We start from the raw sequence: 10,352 nt of genomic DNA on the forward strand, positions 1-10,352 counted from the left end.
CAATTGACTACTCTATGAACTTGAATGGTAATAAGGTTGGACCAATTATACTAGGCATAGGTTTGAGGCAAGGGGATCCCCTATCCCCATATCTTTTCATCATTTGTTTTGAAGGTCTTACGACACTAATTAAGAAGGCAGAATCCAGAGGAGATATTCATGGATAAATTTTTTGTAAAAATGCTCTGATTATATCTCATTTACTCTTTGCAGATGATTGCTTTTTGTTCTTCAAAGCTGTCCAAAAGGAAGCGGACGAGATCAAGAATATCATAGTCACTTATGAAGAGGCTTCTGGTCAATATATCAACTTGCAAAAATCTGAGATTTTCTGTAGCAGAAACGTTCCTACGGATGTTAAAAACATGATGGCTGATTCTTTAGGGATTCAACAAGTGCTAGGGACCGGTAAGTACCTCGGTTTCCCATCTATGATTGGAAGAAGTAGGAAAGAAACTTTCAAGTTTATTAAAGACAGAGTTTGGCAAAAGATCAATACCTAGAGTAGTAGAAGTCTTTATCAAACAGGTAGAGAAACTCTCATCAAATTTGTATTATAGGCTATCCCTTCATACATTATGAGCATATTTTTATTACCGACATCATTAAATGAAGAGACAGAGAAGATGATGAATTCCTTTTTGGTGGGGTCATAGCCGGAATAGTGGTAAAGGTTTGAATTGGATTTCTTGGGATAGATATTCTATGTCAAAGAGAGACGGAGGCATGGGTTTAAAATGTCTCAGTGCTTTTAACCATGCTATGCTAGGTAAACAAGCTTGGAATCTTATGACAAATCCCGACAATTTTGTTACTAGGCTGTTTAAAGCAAGATATTTTCCCAACAACGACTTTATGGATTCAAGTATTGGTCATAACCCTTGTTATGTTTGGAGGAGCATTTGGATTTCCAAATTCGTGGTTCGAGGAGGCTGTAAGTGGAGTATTGGATCATAAGAAAATATTCCTGTTTAGGGATATAATTGGTTATATGACGACACTTCTTTATGTAATCCGTGGCCGAATAATCCATAAATAATCAGGCTGAAAGTGGCGGACTTAATGAATCCTTATTCCAAGTCTTGGTTCCCTGAGTTGATTTTTCCTTTAGTTGGAAGGGACACAACAGCCAAAGTTCTCAACACGCCGTTATTTGAAGTAGTTCGTTTGGATAAACTCATTTGGAAGTTTGATGGTAATGGTAATTACTCCGTGAGAAGTGTGTACCGCTATTGTGTTAATGAAGTTATTGACACTTCTCATCTCAGAGCTGATGGCAATTCGAATTTGATTTGGAATTTAAAAATTCCGCCAAGAGTAAAAAATTTTCTATGGCGGTTGTGCAAAAACTCTATTTCTACTAGAGTGTGTCTTCATGATAAAGGAGTTGATTGCCCGACTACTTGTGGTATCTATGGGATCGAAGAAGAGTCTAATCACCATCTTTTCTTCCAATGTCCTAAAAGCGTTGAATGCTGGGAAAGTGTGGGTTTATGGTCGAAATTACATATCTTCCAGGATCCCTAGGTACCTGTTGTTTCGATTTTATTCTCCTTTTTGCAGGTTGCCAATAAAGAGGAACAAGCCATTTTTTCTACTATTTTGTGGAGTTTATGGAAATGCAGAAATAATCTGGTATGGAACCAAATAGAAGATGCTAAAGATGATATTTGTAATCGTGCTATGCACTTGTTATTCGGTTGGAGAAACACACAATAATCCAGGTCTTCTTATAATTCTCAAGTTCTCCCTTCAGGTGATCTTGCTTGGAGTAAACCGTTGGTTGATCGTCTCAAATGCAACATTGATGCTTCTTTTTCTAATAACAAAGTGGGCATAGATGCTTGCATCAGGGACGATAAAGGCATCTTTATAGCAGCCAAGACAGAATGGTTCTCCCCTATCACTGAAGTTGCTGTTGGAGAAGCTATGGGGCTTCTATCAGCTATCAACTGGGTGCATACGCTTGGTTATGATAATGTGGATTTTGAGTTGGATGCTAAAAGCGTTGTGGATAATGTGAATATGTCTCATCCTAACAATACAGATTATGGTGCTATCACTCTCGAATGTAAACGGTTACTAGCATCATATTTTAGGAACTCTCATGTTAAGTTCATTTGGAGACAAACTAATGAAGTTGCTCGTGTCTTGGCTCGGACGACTACACCTTTCGCTAGTTTTCAGGTTTTTACTGATGTTCCAACATGTATACATTCTCTTATTGATAATGAAACGAAGTAATGCTCTTTCCTCTAAAAAAAAAACATTTTAGCCCTTAATTGTACCAAATTTTTATCTATTTATAAATTTGTTAAATTTTAGACAATTACCAAAAAAATTTAAAAGAGAATAAAATTACCCATTATTACAATTTCAAGAACTAACTTGGTAGTAATTTACTTATAATTTAATAACTTGACAAGTTGTTTGGTTTCTTTAATACTTTCCCTGTTCTATGTTCATTTCAGAGTATTAGAAACGGCATCGTTTGATCAAACATTGCACTCACTTCCAACTTTCAACCCACCGCAGAAGAAGAATTATAACAAAAAAAAAAAATAAAATAAAAAAAATACGAAGCTCCAATCTGAAAACTGCAAAACCAGAAACTGAATCATCAACATGATTCATCTTCAACCATTGCCCAAACCCTAACTTTTCCCACTGAACAAGTCCCGATCCATCTCCGATCCGATCCGATCCGATCCAGGCTCGGTATCACTCTCCAATGTCAGGCGCCGCCTCCGCTCTATTCCTCCTCGACATCAAAGGCCGCGTTCTCATTTGGCGCGATTACCGCGGCGATGTCACCGCCGTTGAAGCCGAACGCTTCTTCACCAAGCTCATCGAGAAAGAGGTTCATTATTATCCCTCCTTTGTTTAATTTTGTGCTAATTATGGTGGAATTTGGAATCGATGATTTTGATTGCTGTTTTTTTGTTAGTATGAATGGTGTGAAGTTTGTTTTGAAATTGTGACAGGGTGATCCACAGTCTCAAGATCCAGTTGTATATGATAATGGTGTGAGCTATATGTTTGTACAGCATAGCAATGTTTACCTCATGACAGCAACTAGACAAAACTGTAATGCCGCTAGCCTCATTTTCTTCCTTCATCGTATAGTTGATGTAAGCATGCACGCAGTATTGGTTTCGAATCATTTGGATTGAAAATTTGTGTAGTTTAGTTATACGGTAATAACTATGGATTGGAATGTGTTTTGAGGCAGGTGTTCAAGCATTATTTTGAGGAATTGGAAGAGGAATCTCTTAGGGATAACTTTGTCGTTGTGGTAAAGTGCTTGTGTATTAATATTATGGACTTAGTTTTTTTTTTATTAGTTGGATTAATTCATTTGGGTAAAACGGTGAATTTTTTCTTTGATCGACAGTATGAACTACTTGATGAAATAATGGACTTTGGTTATCCACAATATACTGAGGCGAAGATTCTTAGTGAATTTATTAAGACAGATGCTTATAGAATGGAAGTTAATCAGAGACCTCCCATGGCTGTAACAAATGCTGTATCGTGGCGCAGTGAAGGGATAAACTACAAGAAAAATGAGGTAACTGTTATAGAAGTGAAGATGTTTCGTTTGGATGTGTGGTTTTATGGTCTAAGGAACCAATTAATATATTTTGTTTTCAGGTTTTCTTGGATGTGGTGGAGAGTGTTAACATACTTGTCAATAGCAATGGGCAAATAATTAGATCTGATGTTGTTGGTGCACTGAAGATGAGAACATATTTGAGGTTTGCTTTATGCTTTCTTTGAGAACTACTGAATTTCAACCTCTTAAGATGCGCTACTAATTATTTGGGTTTAGTAATATGGCTTACATAGGTTTTTTGTTGGGGCGATTTGTCAGAAATCATTTAGGTGTCCCTTCCGAGCCGAAGGGTGTCTGCCGTGTAAGTGCCGGAGCCATTTGGAGTGAAAAAACTTTATTTTCTATTGTACACCTAAGTGAAGTGTCTGACACATGTCATACGAGTGTTGTTGTTCGAAACATGTCAGACACAGGATGTGCTTAAAACCAGTGGGGCCCATGCTTCATAGATTCATATAGATCCTAAACCCCCTGCTTTTGCTTTTGGCTGTTCCACAGTCACTTGCTAGTATACTTCCTTGTTAACATTTTATTTTTACATTCTTTTTCACCTTTGCTTGTAGTTTTAGTATAAAATAAATTGATGAATTATGAGCAATATAGTGAAGTCATGATTTGTGTTCTTTAGATTATTACATTCAGTAGTAGCTAGTTCCATGCATGGAATGATCAAAATAAATTTTACGCAGCCAAATTACCAACCACTTGTTTATACATGTTCTTGTCTCCCCTATCTAGGTTGTATTAACCACTGTTGCTGAGATAGGTTTGCCAAACAAAATTCTATTGTTTCACGTTTTAAAATTCATACTCTATATTATAATAACATATAACTTAAATGTAGTCATTAAGAAAACTAGTATTTAGGTACTATTCAATGTTAAATAACATTAAGTAATATTGTCTGACTTCCCTCTATATAGGTTAGTTGTAATTATTTCTAAATAAATAAGTGATTTTTAAAATCAAGTATTTATCCTGTTTATGACATGGTTATCTACACTAGTTTCAAACTAATGATGAGTTTTCTCCAATATGGTGAAAATAATGCTGCCACAGCCATAATTCATGGATGTGTTTGAGCAAGGTACTCAAAATCCTCGAAGCCTCAATATATTTTTTTGAACTTACTACATTGTACAAAGTTAAGTAATTTACGTCAATTAAACACAAATACATAAAATCCTTGAGAAAGTATTCCTAAGATCCAATGATAAGCTATTTCCCATTATTCAATTTGACATGAAGGTGTTGTTAAAATAACTCACACAGGTAGTTTAGGTTTCATCATTTTTAGCAGGGTCTTTGAAAGAGCATATTTGTAGTTAATTCTTACTTCTCATGACATCAGTAGCTGTGTAGTGTTTGAAAGATACTTATGAAAATATCTTATATCTTCCCTGTAAGCTGTTTTCAGCTTATTTTAATTAACTCCTAGGATTAGCTTCTAAAAGCAGCTAATGGGGATTTTACCCGTCCCTAATTTGATTCCCATCGACCCCAAGTTCTATTTTTTATGTAATTTAGATAAAGTATGTCTACCTCTATCTAAGTTGAACAGTTCTTGTCCTATGTCTGTAAATCCACATCCATTACCATTCCCATATCTATTCCATGTCTTTAAATAATCTCTGAAGAAACCTATCTTACTTGATAAGCAAGTCAATTCTTTACATTCGAGTTGTTGTCTAATCAAGCCATGGAAAATAAAGGGTGTGAGTTTTGCAACACATAAGCATTAGGGCACCCAGGAAAAAACCGCAATAATGGCGAACAAAGCCTTTTTCAACTAGGTGGGTTGGTTACATTACATAAATTAAATGACACCTTTGCATTTTATCCAAAACCAACTCTATAGTGTGGCACTATAGCTATTTAATTCTTGGTCCTTTTTAATAGTTTCACTCAATATTTTAGTAGGCTTCCCGTTTTCTATCCAACTTTTCTGACTCGAGCTTCTATTGATCTTCTTTTCACATATTTAAATCATTTGTGCCTCTACTGGTCTTCTACGATTTATATTTTCCTCAACTCTTCCATTTTTTTTGGATGAGACTTTTGCATGGAATTGGCTGCGTAAGACTCTGAAGTATTTGGTTGGTATACAAGCTAGTCTTCTTGACATTAGGGATGGGATTTTTGTGTGGAACTGACAGCATAAAGGTCTCTGAAATATTTTATAATTGAAACTGCTGGTGCTAGGGACTTAAGATAGTAAGGTTATGGTGGGATTGTTATTTACTTGTCCATGCTATTCAGCTTGAGGATAAGGGGAATGTGAGGTAATTTTCTCTATTTTCTTCTATTAAATTACAAGTGCCTATAACACAGGGTCTTGGATCTGTTTTGTAAGAATATAAGTATGGTAGAAGATTAAGGCTTGGCTGTGATGTGCATAGAAATATGAAGAAGGGATTTGAAGGAAGCATCTTGTCAATGGATAGAGTTAAGGCCCTTTGGTAAATTGTGATTATGGAAGAACCTCAATTTAAGTGTTCTAGTTCTGTATGTATTCAAGGGAATTTTTTCTATGGTCTCCTAATAAAATGCAGGTTTGCATGACTTGCGGTCTTGGATATGTTTTGTAAGAATGTAAGTATGGTAAAAAAATTAAGGCTAGGCTGTGATGTGTAAAGATATACGAGGAAGGCCTTATAGGAAGGGAGACATCCGGGATAGACTTAGGTCCTTTGGGCAATTTGGAAATCTGCAATCCTTTAAGTTTTAGTGTTCTAGCTCTGTATCTCAATTTCCTTCTAATGAAATGCATGGTGGTATGACATTGGGTTTTGGCTTGGATGCATAAGTACAAGTATGGTACTTGTATTGGGTATGAGTAGTACGAGATAAACATTTTTTCAAAAGCTAAGACACTGGTGTGTCAATATAAAATATAAAAGATATTTTCTTAAAATTATAATATAACGTGAAACAACTAAATTGTTCAAACACACAAAAATCAAAATAAAAATATATATTGGTTCCCCAACTCAAGAATTAAGCTTGATGATATAACATGACTATACAAATTCTGTCAAAAAAACATATTATACAAATCATATTAAAAATATATATTTGTCGTAGAAAAAAATAGTTATAGGAGGAGAAGATATTGACTTAGAAGACAAAAAAGACCCTCTAGCAGTTGAGAAAAACACACCAGTCAAGAATTATAATAAGAAAAGAGAGAGAGAATGATAGAACCCGTACAATCAAGATAACAAAACTATATATCATTGATTGGAAAAGATGAGCTCAAGAGCTCTACAATGGTAGAAAACAGAAATTGAAAAGGGTAAACCAGAGTTGTTAAACTCCTAGCCATAGCATAAAGTTCCTAGACCAAAGAACTTTTATAACAAAAAATTCCCTAAGATTCAGGGAATATCCCAACTAACTATTATTTCTACAGCTTCTACAACCTTCTAGAAGCTGTGCTTGTATGATTTGGGCCCATTGATTGGGTTATCAAAGGGGAGGGAAAACCTTATTTATAGACTTCCTTTACATAGGGATAGGGTAAAGGATCTTAGAGCTCTATCCTAACAGAAAAAACTGCTAAACAACAAACATAACAGATTGCTAAACGAATAAAAAACCGAATAAAACTAACACTAGAGACTAACTAGCACTTAGGAACTAACTAACTGAGATTACTATCTAACACTTAGGAACTAACTAACTGAGGCTACTAACTAACACTTGAGCCTTAATCTTATGTTTCAGTTCCTCCTGTAATACACCAGTAGGGGTTTACTTACATTATTTTCCTTCTATCTAATGAAAGTAGCAATTGAAGTATGTTTCTCTTAAGTAGCTGGGACTAAACATTGCATCATTAGATATATTGGAGATATGTTCTACTACTTGACTCATATTACACCCTTGTTTTGCTATTGATATTGGTTTGAAACACATTGCTTTTGTTTTGTTTTTGAAGTATATTTTATTCTAAGCAACTTCTGTGATTGTGTATTTATTTGAAAACTTATATTCCATCCATGCCTTGTTGTGTAATACAGTGGTATGCCAGAGTGTAAACTTGGCTTAAATGATAGAGTGTTATTAGAGGCACAAGGTAGAGCGACTAAGGGAAAAGCGATCGACTTGGAGGACATCAAGTTTCATCAGTACGTATACTTGATTTTCTTCTTATATTAACTGAATAAATAGTTATGTTGTATATTTTATATGCTCTCTTCAAGCATGTTTATATTATTTATGATCCTAGTTCTCAAACTGTGTGATGCTTGATGAAGGTGTGTGCGGCTAGCCCGATTTGAGAATGATCGAACAATATCCTTCATCCCACCCGATGGAGCATTTGATTTGATGACATATAGGCTCAGCACACAGGTTCCTCTCCTCTAGATATGAAATAATTTTTTGTTTTGAGTCGTGGTGGTAACATACAAATATATTTTCAGTGTTTGCTGATCGTATGATCTCTATTTCCAGGTTAAGCCTTTATTTTGGGTGGAAGCACAAGTTGAAAAGCATTCAAAAAGTCGGATTGAGATTACGGTAAAAGCTAGGAGTCAATTTAAGGAACGTAGGTACTGATATGTTTTTTTAATGTATATACATGTCCCTCTTTCCTTGGTTTTCCTTCATGGAAGATTTAACAACTACTTACCTTGAATTTATGAATTAATTCGGTTGTTTGATCTAGATTTTATTTTTGGCCACCCTACACTTATTTACTTCTCCATCTATTCATATAATTTAATTTTACAGCACTGCTACAAATGTTGAGATTGAGTTACCTGTGCCTGCTGATGCAACCACTCCAAATGTGCGAACATCAATGGGGTCTGCAGCATATGCACCCGAGAAAGATGCATTAATTTGGAAAATAAGATCTTTTCCTGGAGGCAAGGTATTAGTTGACATGGAAATTGTGTATTTTCCATGAATAACACCCATGATTGATTATCATTTTTATTGTGAAATAACAAATTCTGTTCTCTTGTTCAACACCGTCAGGAGTACATGCTAAGGGCAGAGTTTCGTCTTCCCAGTATAACAGACGAGGAAGCAGCTCCAGAGAGAAAAGCTCCTATACGTGTAAAGTTTGAGATACCATATTTTACTGTGTCAGGAATACAGGTATTGCTAAATGTACCCACTTTTTTTATTTTTCTGAATATTTGTTATTTCCATTTCTAATATTATGTATCTTTTGTACCTTCATGCATTATTTGTCTGCTGGTTCTCACCTGTCATTTTCATTATTTCCATGTGGATGAAAATCATTTTTAGTTCAAATTTGTTTTAACTGAGTTTATATTCGGTTCAGTGTGTTGATAATTCCTAATGGGAAAAAAAACTTGACATAATAATTGGATTAGAAACTAATGTACATCATTTTTTACCTTTCCACGATTAACAGTTTTGTTGTGTACTAGATATGATTTTTATAAGACTACTAAATGCAGCATCATTATTCCCACTCACATGATATAACATTGAAATCATGATAGGGACTTGGCTACTATGGGGTGCCCAAGTCCCACATTGAGTAGTATTGGATGCTCGGTTTAATATTTAAGCGTCTTGATTCTTCCCTGTAATAGTTAGCCTTTATGGGTGGTTTTCTGAAGTGCTTAGATTACTTATAAGATGATATCAGAGCTGGTTGTTGGCCTCTTGGAAAGAGCTACCAACGGAAAGGTTGACCTAAAAAAGGCCTAATATAATGTCGTAAAGCGCCCTGAATGTCGGGTAACTGGGGTGGTGCTATGATAGGAACTTTGGAATTATGAGGTGTCCAGTGCCCAATTCTCACTTTGAGTATTTAAGTGGCTTGCTTCATTTCCCATAATAGCTAGCATTTGAGGAAGAGTTTGTCAATTGCTTGGATACTTATCAACCATTCATGACCATATATATAGAATCTGTGATATCCTATGTCAGTTAAACCAGCCTTTGATTAATTTAATCAAGATGCTAATCAAACATTTATGTTTTGATTTACAGGTAAGATATTTGAAGATTATTGAGAAAAGTGGGTATCAGGCTCTTCCATGGGTGAGATACATAACAACGGGTGGAGAGTATGAACTAAGGCTTATTTGAGATTTGTACCCTCGATTGGTGTTCGAATTTCACCAAATAACTGTATCATTCAATGAACAATGACTGAAGCTGGTGGACAGTGGAGGGAGTCTTAAGCGAAATTAATTAGAATATATTTGGCCAACCACAACAGACTTGATGTCTTGAAAGTTACTGTCTACTGAAATTCATGAATTGAGTGTTGTCCAAAACTGTTACAATTCCCGTTTGTCAATTGTGAGTTGATTTATATATTTTAGACCCCTTTCTTTTTGTAATCAGAACGTCCATCATTGTAATTTGGTTTATGATGTCGAGTTGTAATTTGGTTTATATTTTTAAGAGAACTACTGGTTTTGTATTCGGAAGGAGACCAATTATAGGAAGATAGTTGATTGTGATACATCCATCTATGAAGGATTAGTTGTTTAATCGTGCATTTGCAAAGTTTATCGCATCAATTGCAGAAAAGCATAGTTGTGACATCGGTTACCCGGATCAAATTATGCTATAATATTCTATTAAAGACTGTATTTGTTCAACTTGTTAACCTCACTCTTTTTTAATCGTTTTTCTTATAATTTTCCAGTCTTTTGTTATCTCTAGTTGTTTGATTAGTTTCCATCTAATCTACCTTTAATAGTGTGATTACTCTCTAATTTCAGTTAAGAATAACAGA

General features: G+C 35.1%; 1 protein-coding gene across 1 annotated transcript; it reads left to right on the top strand.

The window, feature by feature from the left end:
- The first annotated feature begins 2,476 nt into the window (after window positions 1–2,476).
- LOC131641551 (AP-1 complex subunit mu-2) lies at window positions 2,477–10,105 on the top strand. Its single transcript, XM_058911858.1, has 11 exons — window positions 2,477–2,860; window positions 2,985–3,131; window positions 3,233–3,295; window positions 3,395–3,571; window positions 3,655–3,758; window positions 7,639–7,746; window positions 7,876–7,972; window positions 8,075–8,172; window positions 8,354–8,495; window positions 8,603–8,725; window positions 9,596–10,105. The coding sequence occupies exons 1-11, from the start codon at window positions 2,732–2,734 to the stop codon at window positions 9,692–9,694; spliced, it is 1,287 nt and encodes a 428-aa protein (XP_058767841.1). The 5' UTR covers window positions 2,477–2,731; the 3' UTR covers window positions 9,695–10,105.
- The last annotated feature ends 247 nt before the right edge of the window (window positions 10,106–10,352 follow it).

Source organism: Vicia villosa, unplaced genomic scaffold (assembly GCF_029867415.1).
Source record: "Vicia villosa cultivar HV-30 ecotype Madison, WI unplaced genomic scaffold, Vvil1.0 ctg.003830F_1_1, whole genome shotgun sequence".
Classification (NCBI taxonomy): Eukaryota; Viridiplantae; Streptophyta; class Magnoliopsida; order Fabales; family Fabaceae; genus Vicia; species Vicia villosa.

Coding starts and splice junctions, on each gene's coding strand:
- LOC131641551 (XM_058911858.1), top strand. CDS start 2,732: ATGTCAGGCGCCGCCTCCGCTCTATTCCTCCTCGACATCAAAGGCCGC. Junction 3,296..3,394: donor GGGATAACTTTGTCGTTGTG/GTAAAGTGCTTG, acceptor TTTGATCGACAG/TATGAACTACTTGATGAAAT. Junction 8,173..8,353: donor AGTCAATTTAAGGAACGTAG/GTACTGATATGT, acceptor TTAATTTTACAG/CACTGCTACAAATGTTGAGA.